The 26,080-nt window shown below is 30.3% G+C and overlaps 3 protein-coding genes across 3 annotated transcripts; 1 reads left to right on the forward strand and 2 right to left on the reverse strand.

Annotated features, from left to right (window-relative positions):
- The first annotated feature begins 5,091 nt into the window (after positions 1–5,091).
- Positions 5,092–7,795, forward strand: LOC108335184 (acyl-acyl carrier protein thioesterase ATL3, chloroplastic). The gene is made up of 5 exons (XM_017571139.2): positions 5,092–5,391; positions 5,645–5,745; positions 6,975–7,084; positions 7,256–7,351; positions 7,426–7,795. The coding sequence occupies exons 1-5, from the start codon at positions 5,123–5,125 to the stop codon at positions 7,540–7,542; spliced, it is 693 nt and encodes a 230-aa protein (XP_017426628.1). The 5' UTR covers positions 5,092–5,122; the 3' UTR covers positions 7,543–7,795.
- A 3,994-nt stretch (positions 7,796–11,789) lies between these two features.
- Positions 11,790–15,374, reverse strand: LOC108335183 (endonuclease 2). The gene is made up of 9 exons (XM_017571137.2): positions 15,240–15,374; positions 14,966–15,140; positions 13,662–13,769; positions 13,514–13,569; positions 12,686–12,769; positions 12,516–12,605; positions 12,368–12,435; positions 12,103–12,176; positions 11,790–12,016 (listed from the first exon to the last, which is right to left on the reverse strand). Exons 1-9 carry the CDS (start codon positions 15,348–15,350, stop codon positions 11,901–11,903), a joined length of 882 nt encoding a protein of 293 aa, XP_017426626.1. The 5' UTR covers positions 15,351–15,374; the 3' UTR covers positions 11,790–11,900.
- A 6,425-nt stretch (positions 15,375–21,799) lies between these two features.
- LOC108335491 (endonuclease 2-like) lies at positions 21,800–25,036 on the reverse strand. The gene is made up of 9 exons (XM_017571513.2): positions 24,794–25,036; positions 24,462–24,636; positions 24,119–24,220; positions 23,989–24,044; positions 22,767–22,850; positions 22,586–22,675; positions 22,432–22,499; positions 22,188–22,261; positions 21,800–22,104 (listed from the first exon to the last, which is right to left on the reverse strand). Exons 1-9 carry the CDS (start codon positions 24,905–24,907, stop codon positions 21,989–21,991), a joined length of 879 nt encoding a protein of 292 aa, XP_017427002.1. The 5' UTR covers positions 24,908–25,036; the 3' UTR covers positions 21,800–21,988.
- Positions 25,037–26,080: the final 1,044 nt, after the last annotated feature.

Genomic DNA, 26,080 nt, shown 5'->3' on the forward strand with positions numbered 1-26,080 from the left:
ATGATCCTGGTTTGTCTTCATAATATAGTACCGTTAGCTGCAAAACCAATGTGTTGTGTTGTGAGTATGCACTACGCAAGTTGACTTGACTTACCTTGACTTGAGAAACTAGCCCGAAAGAGGCGTATTTCGAATTCTGCCTATTATTCTTCAGGGGAGGAATAACACACGGCTATACGTGACTCCAATGGCTTGACTTTTGGAGCTGCCTTTCTCACGAACTCCAACTACAATTTGTTCACAAAAATTTCGACATAATTGAGACCACTACTCTTTATAAACCATCTTAAATTAAGTTTAGACGTGAGTGTCTTAAATATTAGATTTTAAGTTTAAGGCAATTTTACAAATCATCATTTATAACATATCCAATTTTTTATATATCTTAAATTTGAAAATAAACATTAATAAATAATTCGATAAAAATTTAATAATGGATAACGGATCTAACAAATAATAAATTAATCATATCATCTTAAATAAATTTTAAACATAATTTAATCTTATAAAATAGGAGTATATATTAATCAGTAAGAAATAAAATACCTGCTAACAATTTTTATTTCAATGATTAAAATATACATTCATTCAAAACATAATGTATCCCTAAAATAAAATATAAATTAAAGAAATGGTAGTTTGTCAAATGCATAAAAAGAGAAAAATAATTGGAAAAAAAGAGAAATGAGACATTTATTTCGACAAAATTATAAGAATATCAAAGACGTTATTGATTAATGATGTGAAAGAAGTGTTTCATATTTGAATAAAAAGTAATCTAAAGCTAAAGCAAAAGTAAGACTATTTTAATATTAATAGTAATTCTTTTGTAATAAAAATAAAAAAAAGATATATATATATATATATATATATATACATATATATATATATATATATATATATTATCTTTTAATAGAAAAGAAAGAATTTAAAGAGAAGAAAACGGCCTTAAAACAGATGATGGGGTATGCCAACATGGGACTCACGAAATTACAACCTTGAATAGTTTTCCAATACCTTTACAATATGTAAAAACTTGATAAATTCAAAAAATGGGAAATCATAAAAATCTCGATCCAAAGAAAATTGGAATCAATAAGAACTTTTCATATGCTTTTCGTATAAATGTGGAAGACTCTCGTCCAACACTTTAAAAGTAAGGAAGAAATGTTTGAGTTTTGCTAATGATCTAAAAAAAACTCAAAAAGAAACAACATAAGAAACATAGGTGTTTTGCCATGTGTTTTACATAGTGCAAAGTAGAGATATATTAAGCGCTGGTTTCATTTACGTTCGCTCTCCTCCTGCTAGTAGCATCCCGTGCTGCCACTATTGTGCTGCTAAGGAGGTGTCACTCTTAACGCAATTATGACTATTTCGTGTTCAACCTTAGCCACCATCGTTGCTTAGTCCTAGGTTGTGGTGGGTTTCACACCGTGATGCGTCTCTCTACATGCATTAATGGTCTCTCAGTGGCAACATCCTCTATTGGTTAGATTTTTGTTTATAATCACTATAAAATAAATTAGAATTATTAGTGCATATATATTGTTGGTAATATCAAAAATTCATGCATAATTAAAGTTTTTTAACGGATTATTAATGGATTAAGTTCGTTGATAATGGTTTTGTTAAAAACAATTACCGATGATCTATATTTGTCAATAATTACCGACAAATATACCATCAGTTATCCAACAGTAAATGATAAAACTGGTTAAAGTGAAGTGAATAACATTGAGTACTTACCATTGTAATTAGAGACAATCAAAACTAGACAATGTAGGTATATCCAAACATTAATCAACCAATGCAGTGACAATGAAATCTATATCATTAAAAACATAATTATAATGTGAATAATACAAACGTAGAAGTGTTTTTAAACTAAATATATACATAAACTAAAAAAGTTCCTAATAATCATCATAGTGATCAGAATTATTTCCTTCTTCTTCTTCACCTACTGTTGCTAGGGAAGTGGCTGGACTGGGTGGGCTACAGTGGGAAGCGTCGTTGTTGGGACGGTGTTGGGGTAAGTTGAGGTTGTTGCACCATAGGTTGTGCGTTTGGAGGCAAGTATTGCAATTTATATAGTTAGCTGGTTTCTTCGAGAAGATTTCATTAAAGCTCATGGTCAACAAGTAGAGAGGAAAAAGGAAACAATGATGTCATAAATGGCAAAATAGAGTTTTGAACTTACTAGAATGACAACATGCAGTGATAGATTGGCAATGGTGACCATACAGAATAAACATTCACCTATATTGTTTTAGGTTGCTGGTAAAGTAATAAATTGTACTTGCTCAAAAGTCATAGCCACTTAGACATGATGCTTAGCCAAATAGCCATTAAAAGGCTCACTTACTTTAACCATAAAAACGCTAGTATGGACATTTTGTAAATGCTACAACAACAAACCTATACTGATTACCATTGGAGTCCTAAAATTACCATATTGGCCAATTTATAACTATAGACTAGCCCCTAGACTACACCTTATACTTAACCATTTTAAAGCCAATCTGGATAATTTTCAAAAGTTGTAGAATTCCGAAGGCTAATAATATAAAACCATTTGTTATGTTAAACCAGACAAGGTTACAACTGTAGGAACAATCAGAAAAATACATATAACTTTGGACCATTCACTTGTTGATTAGGTAAGTTTTAATGCTCCAAAGATACTCTTGGTTCACTCACCATAATGAACTCTTTTTATGTTAAACTAGATAGTTCTAGTGCTGCAGAAACAACCCTTGGAATAAACTTTATGAATCTAAACCATCCATGATGAAACTGAACATTTTCCATGTTGTAAAAACTGCCTTTAGATTACTAGTAGTATTAGGACTAACATGCTGTAAATTCTTACCTAAATTGGATAGTTGATTGAAGATGTAAGTAAAACGATTCTGCACATCATGGATTGTTTCCCAGTGTTTCATCTGAAACATCTCATATTCTTTGACTAAAGAGTTATTTCAAGCACGTTTAACTTCATTTGTGCTTTCATAAGTTACTCTTAAAATTTTCCACATTTCTAGAGCGCTTTTACAAACAAAAGTTCTATAAAACTCATCAAGGGTTAAAGCAGATGAAATAGCCCTAACATCATATTGAGCCCTCTTTTTCTCATCAACAATCCATTAGGCATAGGGCTTAGGTTCTTGCACGTTGTTAATAGTAATAGTAGGAACAAAATGATCATTTTCAACAGCATCCCAAATACCAATATCGATATACTCTAAAAATATTTGCATTCTTCTTTTCCAAAAAGCATATTTTTTCCAACAAGAAGAGGGGGTTTGTCAATTGAAGCACCCTGTTGAAATTTTTGATATTGTCTAGACATTTTTTTAAAATTCAATAATTATCAAAGCAAGCTCTAATACACACCATATTTAATTATTTAATACAACACAATACAATTAATAAAATAAAAGATATTTTTATTTTTCACGGGTCTTATAGTTGCTTTAGCAAAGTATAGCAAGAGTGTGTTTAACGAGACTCTGATATCACATTGATGCATTTTGTAAGGAATTGTTTGGTAGTGCGTCTACTAAATATTAGTGGGTTTACTAAAGTTTTTCCTTTTAAACATTCAGATATAAAATGGCTTTTTCACCAAACATTTATTATTCAGATTTTTCACAAGGATAACACTTTGTCATATGCTTATTTGTAACATATGAGGATGTTAGACGCTCGGTTTTTGTCATAGTAATCTTCCTCTATTCTTATAACATTGATTACTTGTGTGGTAATCGTAAACTAGGCTCTAAATTTCGCTCGGATAGTCGCAAAGTAGTTTATGGAGTTGACTAGCAACATAAAACCAAAGCTAGGGCTTCCCCCTCAGAGAGGTGGAGAAAACCCGACACCATATGGTGTCACTTGTAGTGTACAATGTCATCTGGTTCATGAAGATACGTATGTGCTCGTTTGGTGTCATAGATCCATCACAGTTGTCAAATACCAACATTCTCAAATTATCGGGCAAATGAATATATATAATCCCTGAAACAAACAATAGAAGACCAACTGTGTTGACAATTGCAATGGAATGACGTTGGACCTTGCTTGTAGTGAAGTTTCTAGCTTGGACTATTCGGTCCGACTTTCGAAGTTGTTTAGTTGGTCTTAGGAGAATCGAGGTGAATGACATAGGACAAGTTTCTACTTGGCCCAACTGTAGGCACCAAAAATGTTTTGGGTGTATGGGGTCAAGTGTATACTTAAAGCAATCTTCCTCACTCCTCAATTTTCTTCCTTCTTGCTCGAATACTTTAACCGATAAAGTGTACTGGTTAAAGATGCTCTGATACTTAAGTCAATTCGGATTCGACCGATCAAACAATTAATGTTGTAATAAATGCATAAAAATCTCAACAATCAAACATTTAACCTCTATTTATAAGTTTCTGTATAAGCTTCTAATTAAGGTTGACTTAATCACAGCCCAATTTTGGTAAACCCAATTTTGGTAAACCTAATTATTAATATGTTTAGCTTAGTTAAATGATTAGTTGATTATGATCGACACTACTCGATTTTCTTACAGTTTGAACGATCAGTTTAGGAGTAGTTTGAATAGTATGTATCGATCGATACATATAATATCTAAAATAGTTTATACTATAAATAAAAATTTATAATTGATTTGTGAATTAAATATAAATAATTTTTAATTTGTAAAATAATATCTAAGTTAGTTTATATAGTAATTAATTACTTTTCAAAACTGATTGATATATAATGATTTTTTTATGGTAAGATATAAATTTTGAATTCTTATATGTATACAAATAATTAAATGTAATGAGAAAGACATAATCATTTTATCATGCAACATTCTTCTTCTTTAAGTGTATTTGTCCTTTTGTATATTTTATCATATGTTGATGATTACATTTGTATCTGAAAAATAATTTTTTTTTAAGTTTTATTTCTTCTTTATATTTATAATTTTGTTATCCAAATTACTTTGGTTTTAATATCGTATCATATGGCGCTTTCGCTTTCCCCATTACATTTTTTTTTTCATTTTCATTTATTTTAGCATGATGTATGAAAATTACCTTTTGCCACCAAACTAAAACCCACCGGTTTTGAAAGCATGATGAACAAGGAAAGTATAAAAGCAGTAACATGGGTGATAACGCCTACTGTCACAATCCCGTTGCTCTCGAAAAAAATGTTCTCCAACCACGCTTCTACGGTGTCATTACCTTCCACATTATTCCTCAACGCGACGTCGTTTCGTCCCGAACGCCAATTGCCTTTTCTTTTTCTCCGCCGACCGCTCAAACCGCCGGCACTCCGATCAGTTTTGCCGGTGAGTTTCAGCGCCTCTACACCACTCTTCGATCTCAGAGGTGGCAAAGGGTAACTGCAATTTCCTCATATATCCCTTCTTTTACTCTTTAAACTCTTACCTGTGCGTTCAAGTACTGAACTTCAATTCGGGGCTTCATTGTGTGCAATTGACGGATCCCACTTGGAATTCCGCTAATTCTCTAATTTTTTACTGTGATGAGCAATTTTCATTCGAGCTTCTTTTTTAAATAGTGATTAATTTATTCATTGTCTATATATCTTCCTGCAATTTATAACCTCACGATTGTTTACGATGTAACAGAATGAGTGGATTCTGTGATGTCGAACTGAAAGTGCGTGATTATGAGTTGGATCAGTACGGTGTGGTCAACAATGCAATTTATGCAAGTTATTGCCAGCACGGTGAGATCTCATGCGCTTCTGAACTCTTATTGATAAATGAATTAGGGACTACCCTATCAACAAGTTTCTCCAGAAAGTACTTCGAGAAATACCTATGCGTGAATTAAAAATAAAAATTTAAAAAGACTATACCTGAGGGCTCCACACGTACCCTTGATGTTACAGAAAGAAAATCTTGCATATATATATATATATATAATTGTAAACTATCTATGGGAGTAGATGTTAGTTTTGAAATGTTTACAGCACCAAATGAGTTTGAGGGGATTATTGTGGGATGTGATAAGTTGGTGGGTTTGACTACAGTTATTGTCTGCTTTTCTTGGTGTATATTTTGAGATCTTCGTCCTTTATATGTACAAAATTACATTTTTTATTTCTTTAAAACATGATCATGAATTTACAACGCAGTCTAGATTTGATATATTTTAGTGTTTGTAGATTCAACGTTCATATATACACATGAACATTTGTTAGGTTATTATAAGAGAAGAAAGAATATCACAGAAAATAGTGATAGGACACTGAAATATTTCTTGGACAAAAGCCAGATAATCTGGCATGTGTGTTTGGTATTACTAACTCAAGAAGAGTGATTTTGGGTGTTTCTTGGACTACAAGAATTACAGAGGGAGAAAAGTACTGAATAAAAATGAGTCATTCCAAGCATGTTAGTCAAACAAAGATTTTCTTGGAACTTCCCTGTTCAAGCATTTAATTCATCACTTGGGAAGAAATAACCTATGGAGCCTGACTCGAGGACTTATTTCCAACTCAAGGATATTTGCAGTATGAAAATGAGTGATAACCATTTAGTCTACTAAAGTTTCATCATATTCTGTACCTTTTTCAATAAAAAATCTGCCTTAAGATTTTGTATGGTTACATCAACTTTATGTTCTAATTTAGATGCAATACAATGGTTCATCATCACGCTGATACTTATATTTGTTTCTCTAAGTTGTACATATAATATTTTTTCTTACAATCCATGTATGTGCTCGGAATGTTTCCTCTCTTTTGTTGATCTTTGTTTTGATATATTTCAGCCAGTATAATTGCTATAATCAGGGGATGGACAATTGACATGATACTGAATTGAAATGTATTCAGTTGGATAATCTGCAAACCTTTTAAATTATCCTTGTTCATGTGTGACAACTGTCAATTAAAATTCTACTTTCTATTTTAGATGTCTAAACTGATCAAATGCCATACAAATTTGTTAGGTCGTCATGAACTCTTGCAAAGCATCGGTATTAATTGTGATGCCGTGGCTCGCACTGGTGATGCATTGGCATTGTCAGAACTGTCGCTCAAATTCCTTGCACCTCTAAGAGTATGCCTCTCCAATTCTGCTTGCTATTTCTGTATGTTAGGATATACATTTGTTGGGATGTAGTGTAAATAACCTCTTAATATGTTTTAGTACACTAAAGAAGGATATGATTTTCGTATAAGCTAGTTCTGTTTACTAATATTTGCTCTCCTTTTAAGAACATGCAACCAGAGTGGAGACGAATTTATTGTAAGGGTTAGGATTTCTGGGTCTTCGGCTGCTCGTTTATACTTTGAACACTTCATCTATAAGCTGCCAAACCAAGAGGTCTGTCTCCACCATTTATCGCATAGTTTTTTCCATCTTTGAATATTTGTTGATATTTGGTGAATTGGTTGCAGCCTATTTTGGAAGCTAAGGCCACCGCGGTTTGGCTTGACAAAAACTATCGCCCTGTAAGAATTCCAGCGGACATGAAGTCTAAATTGGTAAAGTTTATTCGAGTTGATGATTCTTAATTCGGATACCAGATGACTATAGCTTATTGGTTAAAAGAGCATTCAACTATTTAAGTGCTGGCCTTATTAGCTTGTGAGTGGGAAGGAGCTAACGGTGCTCTGTAATGGATCCACCAATGAAGTTTTAAACTGTAAGAATATTAAATTCATGATGCTGAAAAAGAAGTGTTTTCATTTTTCTTGTTTTTCTGAATCTGTGTAAGCCTTGTATGACTTAATTGAAAGAGGGGGAAGGAATTACAGGCTTGAAGCATTTTTCCATGTCCCTGTATCCTTAATTTCTTCAGGTGTTTGACAAAATGCCCTGTGTGAAATTGTTGCCATGCTTGTTCAAATATAAGCACAACGTGAACTTAGTGAAGAATCGAAATGTTATAGAAGGAAATTTCCATATCAAATAAAGTTGAAACTGATCAGAAGGTGATTTTTAGCAATATAGCCTTTATTTTGTTTTATGCGGATTGCATACTTAAAATTTTTGTAGTACATGCTTGGAACAACATTCGTCTTCATTGAATGTGTTCAACTTCGTTGATTAATTCACTTCCGTTGACAGTGATTGGAACCTATGTCAACTGATGTCTAAACACTCACGTAATCTGCTTGCTCCATTAAACAGATAATTTTACTGTTTGAAAAGTGCAGATTTAATTTAACTGAACATTTATCATTCTCCTGCAACCATGTACCACCTGGTTATGTGCAGTTAAATTCATATGATGATATCGGGTAGCTTATTAAAGAATTGATGGTATGTAACAGATTCATTTAAACACTGGAATAAAGTATATTTACTGAAATCTTTTAATTTTTTGATTGTGATTATTGATATTGCTAAAGTCAACAAATCTGAAATAAACAAAAAATTATTTTTGGTAATCTTTTATAATATTAGTGACATACATTTAACTTAAAATTGGGTATTACTCCGGTAACTTAAATTTTCTTTCATTTCACCTTTCCGTATTCTTTCAGTTTTTCTCTTACATTCAAACTAATTTAGCCTCTTCTTTTTCATATATATTTTGTCACTATCTCTGGAATTTACAGTTATAATTTTCCACAAAATAACACAATACGCCCATCCTCTTGTGAGTCTATTGTATAACCATTTTTGAGTGATTAGTATATTGACCACTGAGAAGTAGAAACCCTTAGTGTCATGAGAAGCAAAAAAGTGGTGTCTTGGATGAGCTGATTAGGTGTTGGAGCTTTTCATCTTACGTGACATTGCAAACCCTAACGCATGTCCCAACATGACTGTTCATATGTGAAGTGACAATAACCTAAACCTGCTAAGAACTCATGTTTGCGTAAGTGAGTTTTATCCATTGTAAAACCTAATATTTGACCACTTGTTTTCAAACGAGAGGTTCCCAATGTTAAAATGGAAGGTCATTGAAAAAGTGTTCGTGAGGAGGCATAAGAGGTGCTTTGTTGGTTGAGGTAAAGGTTCCCAATGTTGAAGTGGAAGGTCATTGAGAAGGAAAAGGTCTCACTAGCTAGGGTTTTCTTAAGTTTAGACAGCAATTTGAGAGTTGATGGTGGGTTTATGGTTATTAGACTTTTGGCTTGTTTGAAAATGGACCAAGCTAAAAACAAACTTAAAATGAGGGTGTTTTACCATGCACCTCCATGGTTTCATCCTGCATTTCCAATTTTCATAAATGTCCTCATAATTAATAAGGTTAGTGAGGATTAAATATTGTTTATTGAATTAAGTAGTTAACGAATTTAGTGAAGCATTGAATAAGCGTAAAAGTTTATATACTTCCCTCCCTGCACCCCCTTTCATTTCTTCACTATCTCTTTCCACCGATTTTATTAACTGTGGTCCTTGAGAGAGATTTAAGAAAGATTTGAAAGAGACTGTTCGTTGAGAAGTGTTCGAAACACGTGGTGGAAGTGCTGCTGTGTTGGTAGCTATCATTGGAGTTAGGGAAGTATCTTTTTCAAACTTCTCGCGTCAAACAGGTGCATGAATTCATTATAAAGGTCTCAGCTCTTAATTAGATATCGAAATCTGATGAAGAATCAATCAGATATCGAAATTCGATCGGATATCAAAATTTGATTTGTCCGTATCGCATGGTTCATTTTTGGTGTTATGGTTTGTACCGTATAGTCAAGCTCCCTAAAAAACTCAGCTCCTCAAGGTGCTCTTTCTAAGTTATCCACCCAGGCCAAACATCATGTTGTCCATTGTGGTCGAGCACCAAGCCACCCTCCACCAAGGCTAAGCTCCAAGCCATCTCCTAAAAGCTGAGCTCCCATGGTTGTCTACTTATAGGTCGTCCTCTCCCAAGGGTTGAGCTTTACATGTCTGTCCACCTACAAGTCATTTCTAGATCATCTCTCAAACCGAGCTTTGTTGCATGACAGGATGACATAGCCATCCACTAATAACTCTTTTATTGTTGTGAAAGAAATTGAAGTATCTACTCTTTTAAATATTCTTTTAAAAGAAATAAAATAACACTTAAAAGGACGAACAATTTAGTATTTGTCCATAATAATCTTCGTCTTTTTTAAGAAACTTCTAAAAAAAAAGAAGATTACATATATAAAATTCAAACATTATGATATTTTTTTATAAATGTTTCTCTTAATTTTTTTTTAATTTATACCCGTATCTTATATTTTTTTTTTCAATTTAGTCGTATTCCCATATTCGTGTTTGTGTTTCATAACTTCCATTTCATCATAGTAATTTACCATATACATGTCCCTGGCTAATTAAATGAGCATTTTCTTGCACACACTTAAGTTAAAAAAAACACAAAGAATTGACTATTCTCAAATACATTTTTAAACACTTAAAAATATATTCCAAATATAAAAATATATTTTAGATTAGATAATTTGAAAGAGAAATACTTTTCAAAATATTCAATCCAAAACATACTTTTTATACATTACATATTAGATATTTCAAAAATAATTTTGATTGGAATGGCCTTCCGGAATATTTACTCCAAAAAATATTTAAAAACAAGGAAAATACAATTATAATTTCATGAGAGTAGTTTGGAGTTTACCGTGGAGGTGCAGTAAGGAAAGCCCTTGAATTTGAATTTGAAATTTCAATTTCAAATGACCTTGCATTTGCAGTTGCAGTTTTATTTGGTTTTGGAATTATATTACATTAGCAGGTGTTACCATTAAAATTGAATCTCTATTTCAAATTACAATTTTTAATTAATAGAATTTAACCTGAATTAATTAGTGGCTATATTAAAATTCAATTATATTTGTGGTTGAAAATTTTATTGATTTATATTAAAATTAAATTGGATTTGTGGTTCAAAATTTGGTTAGATTCACAATTAAGCGCAAGTGTAGACATGCAAAGAAGAACTTCACTATAGAATATTTTATTATTAACCTTTGAAAACGTAAGCTAGACTGACACATAACTTTATATAAATTATACACGTATTTATTTTTTAATATTTAAAAGTAATCTATATACCAATGCTATAATTTATATTTACTATACTTATCTTTCCTAACGTCGACTATTGAAACTTTATACGTAATCTATTTATTATTTCGTCTCATTACTGTTTGTTACTAAATAATTAAATTTTATTATTTTTGAGTTGGCTAAGTTAATGTTACATTCTCATAATAAATTAATATTAAATTTATATTTTCTTCTTATTATGAGTTTATTTCATACTGTTTTAATATAGGGTCAACATACCTTTTCACCTCAAATCATTCTTGCATTTCGTATTTAGTATTTATCTAAAGATATTTTGATATTTAAATAAATAATTAATTTGATCAGAATTAGAACAAAGTTTTGAATTCACAATAAATTTTTTTCTCTAATTTCTTATCCTTGATCTCTATTCATAGTGTTTAGGATAAATCTATGATTAATAAAACCCTAATCACGACTTAATTATGATTCATTATCTATTAAATAACACTTACCAATTATTTAAGTTTCAAGTAATTTTTAAGAATATTTACGATTAATGTGTCATTTCGGTCTCTGATTATGTCTAACTGAACAGTTTTCATAATTTTCCGAGTTTAAACATATTTATTTAGTCGTTTCTTCCGCTCGGTTTTATTTCTATGACCGTCTGATCATACAGTACATATACTAATACCTTTTTTCGTGTTTAGTTGAGGCAAATACCATAACTTGGATTTACATGTAGTCCTTTGATACTAACTACTCGTTAGAGTTGATTATTTGTTATTTTAGTTGATTTAACACTAATTATAATTAATTTTTCTTGTAACGTTTTTGTTGTATAATAACAATATCTTAGCAAGATTTGATAAATAAATATAAAATGTTTGATAGTTCAAATCATTTTATTAACCATGATCGAATGACACTACATCTCCGCTGCATACTTGGTGTTAAAAATACGATTAAGAGCTGCAGCCAATCGAACTCCTCCTTGAGCTAACCGCAAATTCACTATCGGAAAACGAGAGAAGAAGTATTCATCTGCAGAGTGCATTTTCATGTTACAGTTAGAAAAAACAAAATGATAAAAGAAAATTTTCACAACTATCAAAACTCTCATTGCTTACCATCTAGTAGTGCGCCTTCAGGGGCATCTTTATAGGCCCATTTACAGGCATCTTCCGCACTTTCAGACGCATATCTGAAAAAACTGACCCATGTTAAATAAACCATAGTAGACATGGGAATAACCTAAACTTTTTCAGTAAATTCAAATATCCATGAAAACGAAAATCATTACTAAAACTTTTTATATTTGTAATTGTTTTATATTTTAGTAAAATTTTGGAAATAAAAATTCAACAAAATATAAGAAAATGGAGGCATACGTACATAGCTGGGCATGATATGTCACCATTACTGCAGTGCTCCCAATCTTGTACTTCATTTGCCCATACTCTCTATTTATTATTAAAACAAGTTAGAGTGAAGAAAACATAAAACTTGAACAAACGAATCATTAGATTGAAGACACCAATACCGTAATATTCCTTTGAATTGCATCAACCAAGTCGTCGAAATCCTGATCGAATTTTTCAAACTCTGTTTCAATTATGTTATCATCCCAGACCTGAACGTTATATACTGTTAGTGGAGTGGTAACAGAGATCATTATGGTGTATGATCCAAGAAATTAAGCATTTGATTTACCCGGTGAAGTTTTTGCGTTGCGTTATACCAAAGAACATTAATTGCATTGCCACCCTGGTCTGAGACAAAGCCACAATGTAGAGGCTACAGATAATAGAGAATAAAATGTCATTATAATGTAATGCGGATGTGAGATAATTGTATTTAAATGGGTCTTAGTTATTGGCTAGCACTTCGGTATATAAAACCTAAACAATTTATATATATAAGATACTTTCATTAGTAAAAAGTTTTTTAAAGTGATAAAAAAACCAAATTCGTAAAAGTTTGACTCAAAGCGACAATATCTTATTAGTATGGAGATTTAATTCAAAGCGGACAATATTTTATTAGTAGAGAGATTTATGTGTGTTAAACCTCTCTACAATTGATATCAAAGCTAGGTTAAGCTCACATGAGTACAATGGTCCTGTATCGAAAGTCTTCCTGACAAAGACTTCCAGATAAAGGTAACTCGTTAAAATGATCAGAGGTACAAAAAGGGATAGTCGAATTCCTCCGCTAGAAGGGGAGTGTACCAATACAGAAGGGACTCACTCTTGAGGGAAAAAATTATTAAGAATTCAAGTGTGAGTCTAAATCCCATAATGGGTAGAAATGAGAAAGTAGAACAATATATAAGTGTGAAGACCCATTAATCCATTGTCTTAAGGTTTTAGATACAGAGTGATGTCAATCTCTTATGTAATTAGGTTCAAGTCTTGTTAGTGTTATATTTTTTCAGTAAACTTCTTCTTCGATAGACTGAACAAAACTCAACTATTATTTACCCTAATATCTATATGAGTAAAAACATGTCTTGAAATAAATAGATGCACGTATTAATACCTGATGAATGTCACCAAAAAAATGTGAAAGGAACAGAAGAGCTTCAGTGAGATTATCTGATGTTGATGATGAAGCAAAAATTGTTAGTGTGCAAACAATAGAAGTGATGTGGGTATATATAACATTATAGTTTGAAACAAGGGTTTACAATTAGATTCTATGTTACTTCCGTATCCGAGGAGCTGGTTGGTGTAGTTGTAAATAGCTGCCACAACACATCGATTTTGAAGTCCTGTTCTCGGATCTACACAATCTCCTGAAAGTTCAACTACTAATTAGTACTTCTACACCAAAACACATCACATTATTCCTTCAAATTATTAAACATATAAACTTATTTATTTTAGATTTTATATCAAGACATTGATTAACTTTTGTGGCTTCAATACAAAATATCTCGTGTCATCATCATCAACTTTTGTTTTACTTATTCTATGTTTCTCTTCATATGCTTAATAAAATTATACAATTAGTCATTGGAAACAAATAGTTATTTATATTTCATATTATTTTGCTAATTTTTAATTAATTATTAAAAATACTTTTAAACCTTTTTGTGATTGTTCCCTTTATTTTGTTTGTCATAATAATCAATATCTTTACCATGATATTACTATCATCTGGTGAATTCTATAACACATCAAGCAAAACACATTTAATATATATTACTTTTGAACATTTATGCGATGTACACATTTCAAATTAACACGTGCACGTGAATGATAGATGAAACTTTTAACTTATTAAATGCTTAATTTAAAAAAATATTTTATAGTAAAAAAAATTAATCATAGATCAAAGGTAATTTTTGCACATAATTTATTTATTTTAGATATTTAATCGTCAAATTTTAGTTTTACAAGTGCAAATTCTTATTAATATATTCATGACAGATAAATATAAAAATCGTGGAGTATGTATATTTGAAATATAAAACTAAATATTGATAAAGATTTCCACAGTAACCGAATAACAATAGAAAATAATAGACTCACTATATCATAAATTGTATTAGAATAAATTTTAATTTATAATTATAAGGAATCAACTTTAAATTTAATTTAAATCCACAAATAAGTTTATATTCATGTCACATAAATATAAAAATTACAAATACATACAAATCTTAAACATAGAAATAGACATTAATAAATGATGTTATAACAATTTGATAATATATATAATAATAAATCTAACAAATAATAAATTTTAAAAAATTAAACTCTAATATACGAGTTTAATATTATATTAAAAACTCAACTTTAATATATGTCATAATTTACACCAATTTATATACATTATAAATTCACCTTTATCTTTAGAATTTTCTAAAAAAACAGGTAAATAATTTGAAGTATAATTTAAATTTATAAGATAAAAAATGAGCTGGAGGTAAGATGTATATTTTGTCTTAAGAATATTGGAAAGATTTGAGAGGAAAAAGCAACTTACTGGTGTGATCGTAACTGCAAACGGAGTCGGGAGTATCAGCAAAGTGCAAGGCGGACGACCAAGGAATCGCCCTCCTCACATCATCTGGCCACGAACACAGGCTAGCCAGATCATTTTCTGCAGATTTCGGCAATAATTTGCTTACAGCTTCTGCAGCTGCAGTGTCCAGGCGAGCCTGCAAAATCAAATTTCAACCGAAGGAAAGATGTTAGTGATACACTACATTGAACGTTGGAACACAAGATACAGATCTAGATAGAAGAGAAAGAGAAACCTGAGCAATCTTGCATACAATGGCGTGCCCTTCTTTTCCCCATCCTTCTGCATTTGGAAGCACCAGCATCAGTGACACTATGACCACTGCCTCAATTCTAAAACAACCCATCGTTCCTTACTGTACCACTCAAACCATACTAATAATATATATAATCCATATTTTCCTTTTAATAACGAGAATGGAATGGAAGATTCTAGTTTCCATATCAATAACATTATTTTTTATTTAAAACTTTAAAGTCTTAAAACGTCAATGTGCTGTGTTTTTATGAATATATGTTTTTTTATATTTAATTAGTATTTTGATTTCAAATTAATTTAACATGATTTTTTATTTGTTTCATTTAGTTTTTATTTTATTTAAAATTATTTAATATGTTTTTGTTTTGTTAAATTGCCTTAAAAGGTGATTATACGTTTTTTTTTCCTTCCTTCACTCTTTTCTTATTTTCTCCTTCTCTCTTTTAGAGTTTCTTTACCCTTCACACTCATTCCACCCAAACAACTAGAACCGGATTAGATAATTATTTTTTAGGTTTTAGTATGAGAAATCATATAGCAAAACATTTTGCCATTTATTTTATTTGTCCATCATAGCATAGATGAATAACGATCATCAAGCCAAATGAGATAACAAATGTTATTTTGTTTCTATATTATTTAACTTTGTAATTTTGATTACTGATGATATTTTGGATTTCTAAATTTTGATTTTTTAAGAATATTTTAATTTTTTTAGTTTTCTCTACATGTTACATGGAATCACAAATTCTATAAAAGTAATAAAAGTGAAGTTAATGTAAGAATAATTTGAAAGAGTGACAAAGCTTCACATTTCATTTTCTTATAAATTAACTATTTTAGGAAGTTATTAGTTTATAACTTATAGATAGTTATTAGATTCAGTTAGTCATTCGATTAAGCTAAACAAATTAGTAATAAGGTTTAATAGAATTAAGTCATGATTAAACCGATTATAATTAGAAGTTCATGGAGAAACTTATAAATACAGGTCAAAGGTATGATTGTTGAAACTTTTGTGATGCATATATTACAACATTAAACTGATCAAATACTGAATTGACTTAAGCATCGAAGTATCTTTAGTAGATAAATCTGATCAGTTGAAAAACACAAACAATAAAGAAAAGAGTTAAGGAGTGAAGAAGATTGTTTGAAGTGAATACTTGACCCATACACCCAAAACATTTTTGCAACATTATGGAGCCAAACAAAATCTTTTAAACCTACATGGTGAAACATAATGAGCAACCAAACACAAGAGAAGATTGTTAATAACTAAACAGACACGATTGAGATGATAAAAAATATTCAATGGCAGATGAACGAGACATAAAGAAAGTAAAAAAAAATAGAATAAAAACACTTAAACACTTAAAATTGAGAATGAGATCATTCAACATGAAAAGAATAACAAAAATCCTATGTCATCCACCTTATCCTCTCGAAGCTAGATAAATAATCTTGGAAGGAGCCATACCAAACAATACAAGATAGCAGTTTCGCTACAAGAAAAAATTGTTGTCATTCCGTGACAATTGTCAATACGGTTGATATATTGTTTTGTTCGTTGCAATAATAGTAGATATACATACATCTGTATTTTATATTTTAGAACAATAATGTTTTTATTTTATGTACACATACATACATTTGTATTTTATATACTTTAGTCAAATATAATTTTTTTATATTTTTTCTTTGTAACATATATATTTTATATATATTTATAATTTTTACTTTTATATATATATATATATATATATATATATTACTTAATATTTTAAATGTTGATGAATATTAAAAAAATAGAAAAGATGTGCTGTCAGTTTTAGTGAGCTGTAGAGAGGAGACAACTTTTCTAAAAGTACTGGTTTTGTCTTTGTTTTGATTTAATTATGTTGCACTGTCAGAGCTTTGAGGAATTCAAAATCTTTAACTTTAACCCATAAATGTTAACAACCCAATCAACATTCATTGAATTTTGCATTCCAAGGATCTGGTGCTCTGACACCCAGCTAGGCACTACTGATATGAATGCAATGTGTACAGAAATAATGGACGTTGGACGATATTATAAAGTATTGTACGCGAGCAGAACATGGAAATTTTTATAATGTCGATTATTTTTGTCTACCAAAAGAAACTAGACATATAACGTGTGATCTGGATAGAGTATTGCGTTATACACTTTTTCTTATAATTATCAATTGTCACGTTTTAAACACTGTGTTAGGTGATCAAGGAGACGGATTATATTTTATTATATGTGAAGAGGATAGGAAAGATCAATGAAAATAGAAAATATTATTTTACTATATGTTTGGACATAAAGTAAGTAGGTAATTAGTTTTATTATTTAAATAATTTATCTCCTAATAAATTTGTCATATTACTTAATTAACAAAAGGTATCTTTCTATATTTTTACTCAACCAAACTACTAAGAATGCAATTTTATCCATTATTGGTTTCTCATTTTTTTCAATACACTTTTTATCTATTCGTTTTTAATTTCTTTCTTCAAATTATACTCTTATATCATGTATCAATTGTTTCATACTATAAGTTAGATAAGTCAAGTCAATGTTTAATCATTATGTGGTTAAGTTGAAAGAATTATATTCTAATTATTTGGTATAACTTGTCTTAGTGATAAGAGTTTAATCTAGTAATTGGCATTAAATTCAATATTATGAATTTAACTTTTCAATGAGAGATTTTGCACGTTGAATAATTATCCTTTGATAATTGTGATTTTATTGAAAAAAGTTTTTGTTGAATTTTTTTAATTTGGTTGACTTTTCTTTCAAAAGAAATATTTTTCTTCTATTAAGAGATTGAGCACTAAACTTAAGTTTTGGTAGCAAATATCTAAAACATGATCTTTACAATATTAGGTTAAAGGATTTAATTGAAAAGGTTTGTCATTTACCACATCATTGTAGGTATTCCTTTTAAACTTTACACATTATTTACACAATCTTTTGAAGGGATAATAAAGATACGAACTACGACATTAAAAATGTTTATTATGCCACCATGTTAAGACTTAATGATCTAATACACTTTTTTACCAACAAAAACATATATAAGTATATTTACATGAGACATTAGAACAATAAATGCATGAACATAATGTACTTCTGTCAGCTTTGCCTTTCTTTCTTTATTTGTGTAGATAATGACAACATCAAGTTTTACTCAAAAGCAGTGCACATGGATCAGAAAGATGTTGTGAAATAAGGAAGACATTCTTGGAATATTTCCTAAAGCTTTATGTCCTGCTTTAATAATCGTATAAGCTCTCACTATTAAAGTAGTGTTGCTCTTCCCAAGATGCAGAAAAGTATAAATCTTCACACAAGAAGTCACTTACTCTTAAGAATGTCAACTCTCTCTAAGTAATGATCATCTCTCGAAGAAAGCTTTATAAGGAGGACTCCCTAAAGAGAAAAGAAGAACTTTTGCAATCATTGAATTGTTACGTTGTTATTCTCTTCAGAAGCTTACATCGTCTGAGTCTGTTCTAGGAACAAGGAAATGTCTTTCAAGTTATCAAATTTTATTTTATTGAATTTATTCTCTCTTTAAGAGTTATTTGAATAAGTACTTGTAATCAAAACACTGATTGTGTTTGTATAATCAGAAGTGAATTAAAATACTTGTATTGTTTAACTCAGTTGAGCTAAACGTTCTAGACAGGTTGTCTAGGGTTGATACTTGGAGTGATTAAACTTAGACTAGTCAGGTTGACAAGGGGAACGAAAAGTGGTTGATAAGATTAGTAGAACCCTTTAAGATGTGATAAGAGAGATTGGACGTACCTTAAGTTGAGTGATCCAATATAAAAATACGTGTGTTATTAATTTTCTGTTTAAAACGTTTTCCTAAATGCTTCCTTGAAAACACAAGCCTCTAACAACTACTGTAGTTTATCCAACACTCGTAATTATTATTAAACGTTGTTTTTGCGAAAAGTTTTGAAACACTATTCAAACCCTCTATGAAGATTTACAAATATTTAAGAAGATTTTGTTAGATTTCAAAAGATTTGGTAGTTATTATCTTTTGATATTTTTTATATGTTAAATAAGATAATTATTTAAAAATTTCAAATAAAATATTTAAAGATATATTTGTCCCAAATTAAATAAGCTAAACTCTTATTCACTTGGGCTATCATGAAGTATTTCTAGACCTTGTATTAAGGATCAAGTAGTGTAGGATTTCTTTTTAGGCCTTGTATTAAGGGTCAATTAGTGTAGGATTTTTAAACAATCTTGCTTAAGTTGTAGGGCAATATTTGTGCCTAGCTTAAGCTAATATTGGGTGATTAGTTTTGTAATCTAGCTTAGTGGAGGGTGTCCCACATGAGACATGGTGGCTACATGTCAAACTCGTAGTGAAGAGTTTTCTTATAAACGTAATGATCATGTATCATTTTCCTAGTGGATAACTTTTGCTAAAGTGACGTTCCACATGACAAGCTCTTAGCGAAGAGTTTTATTACAATGGTAGTGATCATGTGTCATTTCCCAAGTGGAGAAACTTTTGCTAAAATGGCTTTCCACATGGCACTCTAGTAGTGGAGAGTTTTTCTAAAAGTTATAGTGTTACATGTCAAGTTGTCATTCACCAAGATAGGTTTTTTAGGGTTTGGTGCAAGATAGCATTTTAGGTTTTGGTCCACTTTGGAGACACCTTCATCTATAAATAAAGGTGTCTCTCCCATTATAAATCCACTTTGAGATTAGTAATGAAATGCTATCAAAATTTTGACTCATTCTTAACTTGTATCTAAGTCATGATTAGAGCATCCCATGAGATCCCTATAGCCACCCATCTATGAAGTTGGTCCAACCTCTCTAAGAGCATCATCAACCATCTCCATTCCATCACTTAAACCACCTAAACCGAGAGCAATCACCACTATCTTCAAAGCTTTACGCCACTTCTACCACCATACATTCATCTTCTTGCTTTGACTCAAACTAACTTGAGGAGGAGCCTATCATTTTATATGGAAAAAGATAAGAAAAAAATGGAAAACTGGACCAGAATTTAATTCTTAATAAATTAAATTCTTATTATGAATACAAATGAGAGCTTAATTCGTAAATTATCATGTTTGAGTCCATTTGGATAATTATTTTTAAAAAATTATCTTAATTAATTATTCTTCGTTTAAGCATTTTATTTTTCTTCCGATCATGACTAATTTTGACACTATATGTAGCAGAAAAACTTATAAGATTCTTTAAATAAACTCCAAAAATACAAAAACAATATGAGTTTAGTTCTCTATAAACTATTTTATGAAAGAAAATAAAAATAAGGTTAACTTTTGTTAGAATCGTGCAATGGAATATTAAAGCCTACATAAAATCAAAAGGGTGAATTGATTTACTAATAAAAAAATTTAAATTTTTTTTCCTTCTCATAAATTTATTTTATAACAAAAATCAATTCTTTTAACACAAGAACAATAAAGATAAAGAGTATAGGGAGAGAGAAATTTGCACAGGTAGTTTTATGCTTGGATCAAAAGAGCCTATGTCCAATTGTTAATATATCTAAAGAGGGATTAACTAATCACTAAAAATAACTAGAACTTACAATAACAAAGAGTAGCGTAAATGTTAGAAAACACCTCTCTTAAAGGTACAAGAGATGAACAACACTTCTTTTGACACACAAATGATGGAAAACTTATCCTAGGCACAACAGATGTTTACACTCACTTCGACACACTTAGTGGAAGCACTTCTTTCTACCAACACTAGGTATTACAAGCTCTTAACTAAGAACACATAGAGTTTCTCAGCACAAGCACTAAACTATTCAGAAAGGATTAACAATTTCAAAAATATTCAGAGACAAAATATTTATAAACTCAAATATGAAAGTTGGTTAGGCTCATAATCATCAATTGCCTGATATGCTAGATAATCAGCAAGTGCGCTTCCTTTTATTGTTGTCCGAGTGAAGCTGAAAAGCCTTTTCAGAACTGCCATTAATAAGAGATTATCTCAAGTGATAATCGATTATTCTAGAGACTTTTTCAGAAATACTTTTTATGAGATAATCAATTATTGAAAGACTTTTTGCCAATTTTGAATTTAACTGAAATAATGTTTTTCCTTATGGTCTCTCCAATAGATTGTGTATCTTTCTATGCTAAGTCTAATCTACAAGTACAAATACAAAAGTTTTACATTGAACTACAAATTCTACTACTTTTCAAACAAAAAGTTAACTTCATCGTTAAAACATCATTGACTTCAGTTCTTCCTTTCTTGTTAACAACTTTTTTTTTATAAATTGAAATGTTATTATATAAATTAATTTATGAAAATTTCTTCATATTATTTTCTTAAATAATCCATGAATGAAATTTAACTTATGATATTTTTTTCTTATTTTTCTTTCCATTATAAGTCTGACCAATCATTCACTGATGACCAAATAAATTGTTTATTGCAATTACAAGTCTCACTTCTCCGAAAAATTATCACACAACATTTTTCTTCTTATTTTATTACATCTTAAATTCACCTATTTAAATTATGATTTAAAAGTTTGATGCATGCCACATTTGAATGAATTCAGTATCATCATTCTCATTTATTTGATTCAATGAAAGCACCTATAATATGATATCAAATTGCTCATGAGCGGCCCCTCCCAATGTCTTTCTTTTCTTTTCTTTTCGTAATCAGCAAAGTTACATTGACATTACAGATACTGTGTCAAAAATACGATTAAGAGTTGCAGCCAATCGAACTCCTCCTTGAGCTAACCGCAAATTCACTATCGGAAAACGAGAAAAGAAGTATTCATCTGCAGAGTGCATTTTGATGGTATAGTTAGAACAGAATAAGACAAAAGAGATTTTCAACACTATCGAAACTACCATTGCTTACCATCTAGTACTGAACCTTCAGGGGCACCTTCATATGCCCATGCACAGGCATCTTCTGCACTTTCAGATGCATATCTAAAACATTTACCATGTTAATTAACAGCGAATAAGCATTTCACGTTTCAAAACAATTTGCAATCAAAATCTTGTAGTCTAAAATCAATAAGATGAAGTCTTATGAGATGTTAGCCATGATATTTTTGATGCAATGATGAACCATCTTAGTAATATTTTAAGGAACATACATAGCTGGGCATGATACATCGTCGTTTCTGCAGTTCTCCCATTCTTCTACTTCATCAGCCCATGCTTTCTGTTCATTAAAATAGACTAAAAAAAATCAAAATTCAACTGACAAATCCTTATGTTGAAGACAACAGAAGAACCTTCACACCATACCGTAATGTTCTTTTGAATTGCACCAACGAAATCGTCAATATCGTCGTAGAATCTTTCAATTTCTGTCTCAATAATGTTAGTATCCCAAACCTGTACGCATATATGGTATATAAATACTATATTATATGGCAGAAACAGATGATGATGTTATATGGTTGAAGAAAATTGTAATTTAACGTACATGGTGAAGATTTTGCTTTCTTCTGTACCAGTGAACGTTGATGTCATTGCCACCCCTGTCTGATGCAAAGCCACAGTGTAGAGGCTGTCCATAAAGCGCGTATTGAAGTTAATTAAAATAAAAAACTAATATTATTATCAATGCTGGAGTTCCATCCATTTAAATTCATGCAGGTATTTATAATTTATATGAAACATTTCCTGTTGTTTATTTTAATCTATTACTTTTAACGATCAATATTTGTGAATTTGTTTCTTCAAAAAACTATTTCAAGAAATTTTTTTAGAGCTAAATATACAAAAGTTAATAACAATCAAAGATAAACCACTAAAAGTAACATTTGAGGCTAATTTAACCAGTATAAAAAATACATCAAAGTAGTTTATTCAGAAGTTTCTAATTTATAAATTAGCCCGTTTCTAATTTCTAAATTATAACTAATTTAACTTTTCTCTATTACTACGTATTTATATTTTAATATATTTTTTATTATCTTTATTGTACTTTTACCCTTTATTATTTATTTTAATTTTATAAAATAATTAATTATTGTATTATTTTTACTATTTGTGAAATTAATTTTTAATTTTTAGGCATTTCAAGTTTAAAAAGAATTATCATTACAAATTGAATTTATAAATGCTTCATTATAAATAATATGTCAAAAGTATACACAGTAAAAATTATAAAAACAATTAATTATAATGAGAGTTTAAATTAAAATTTAAAAATAAATTTAATTGATATTCATTATATAAACTCATTTAAATAAAACGCCCTATTCAAACTAAAAAAAACTTATTAAACTTTTAAGGAATAAAAAACTAGTAAAAAGTTTAATTAAGAATTTAAACATTTTAAAAATATATATAAAAATATAATTTCATAATAAAATATTTTGTAAAAGAAGCATAAGTATTTAACTTACACACTAAAACTTATATAATTTATATTCATCAACTAATTTATTAGCTAGTTAATCAAATACTTTTGATCTAATAAATTATTTTGTCATTTTAAAACCTATATAAATTAGAAATCTATTACCTAATAGTTAATACATATCACTCTCAACTACCTTATCAAATAGTTTTGATAAACAAAACCTTATAATGTACTAAAATTAACTTTCCTACCTAAAACTTGCCTAATTCTTTCCTTCTTCTTTTTCCATTAATTATAGTGTTATGGATGCAAAGTAAATGCATATATAAAAATATACCTGATGGACGTCTCCCATAAAATGTGAAATGAATAGCAGAGACTGAGTGAGATTATCTGATATAAGAAAAGAAAATTGTTAGTGAGGTCGAAAATGATGTGGATAAATACCACATTAGGTTGATATTTACATTTGGTTTTGGTTCCATACTCCAGGAGCTGGTTGGTGTAGTTGGTAATGGCTGATACAACACATCGCCCTTTAATTCCAGTTTTCAAGTCTACACAATCCCCTGAATGTTGAAGATTCATTTTAATATGTATGTAAGGTTTTACAAAAAATCTAATATATGTTAAAAACTTTTTGAAACAATTTTTTTTACAATGTATTACTATTTTATTGACTCGTATATTTGAAACATATACCAATCACACACTACCGCATAAACATCGTAAAAAAATGGTTAAAAGAACGTTTTCTTTTAGAAAACTTTGTTATATAGATAGAAAGAGTTGAGAGAAGAAGGGAGTTACTGCTGTCCTTGTAGTTGCAAGCGTTGTCAGGAGTATCTGCAAAGTGTAAAGCAGAGGACCAAGGAAAAACCACCCTCAAACTATCAGCCCATGAACACTTGCTCGCTAAGTCATTGTTGGCAGATTTTGGCAATAGTTTCTTCACAGCTGCTGCAGCTGGACTGCTCAGTCGAGCCTGCTCAAAATCAAATCTAGATAAGTTTTGGTTTGATGTAGAATCTCCCCTAAATCAATTCAAGAAAGTTTTGGCAAAGAATAATTATAGATCTTTTTCTTTCTTCACTGTATTGATTTTAGTAAATTTATCATTCCGACATGATATGTGAACGTACCTGAGCAATTTTGCAAACAATGGCATGTCCTTCCTCTCCCCAGGCATGGGTATTTGGAAGCAAAAGCACGAATAAGACTATGGCCACTGCTTGAACTACTCTATAACAACCCATTCTTCTCTGTACTATTCAAAACTATGCAAATAAACCCAACTTCGCTTGCTTTTCTCGTATACATCCACACGCTTTCATTGGATAACCCTGTTAGTTAAATACCATTAGGGGTCTCAAACCCGATCTGCGCACATAGAATATTAATGTTAGATCTCCGATAAATACGGAATTTCTAATTGAAAAAATAAAAAATCTCTTCGTAATTATTAGAAAGATCGAATGGTCAAGGTAAAATAAGATAATCATAATAAGTTAGATTTCTTTTTCAAACTCATTTTGTTTTACCATTTTTCTGTCCATTCAATTTACCTATAAATATCCTACAATTCGTATCACTAGACCAAACAATTCTCAAACAAATAACCTCATACATAAGTTGTCCAACAACTTTAAAACGTATATACATAAACATTTATAACTTTTACAAATACTCTCTAAAAAATTGTATTAAACTTAAGATATTTACAAATGGAAACAATATTATTCTCCTTGTTTTCAGCCTACTATGAAGCATCATCTCTAGAAGATCCTAAATTAAGCACATGACCATTGAGCACACCAATATTTTCTCTTTTACTTCTTATAAATTTACTTATGTCGGTGTCACTAGATTGACCAAAAATACGTGTTTTTATATCGTAGAATGTTCTTCAACAAAAGTAGCTCTTATAACCCTTTGGATGGTCACATAAGTTGGAGGTTGTTGCATCCAATCAACATTCATCAGAAATAATTTATAGTAATAATTGTATTGTATGACCGTCGGTCAAAGAAAGACTGAACGGTCAACTGTTATTTAGACAAAGCAAATCGAGTTGCTTGAAAATGAACGACCATGAAATTGGACCGAACAATCATGTGACAAAAGGATATATCTCTAATGCTGAACAACTTAAGGTAAAGTGTGATTACCTCCAAGTAGGCCATAATTAGGTTGTCGTTAATCAAGGCCCATATTGAAATCTCTAAAAGTCAAAACATGAGGTTGAGTTTGGGAGAGAGACGTGCGCAATAGATAAGGCATAGTTCATTCTGTCGACGACTGTGGGAGACGACAACATCTTTCATCAATAGTGTAGAGAGGCAACGACGTCTTACGTCTGACGATGTGGGGAGGCAACGACTTGTAGGACTCTGTGTGAGGACTTCTATAAAGAGAATTTATGGATACTG

The sequence above is a fragment of the Vigna angularis genome, chromosome 10 (genome assembly GCF_016808095.1).
Source record: "Vigna angularis cultivar LongXiaoDou No.4 chromosome 10, ASM1680809v1, whole genome shotgun sequence".
Classification (NCBI taxonomy): domain Eukaryota; kingdom Viridiplantae; phylum Streptophyta; class Magnoliopsida; order Fabales; family Fabaceae; genus Vigna; species Vigna angularis.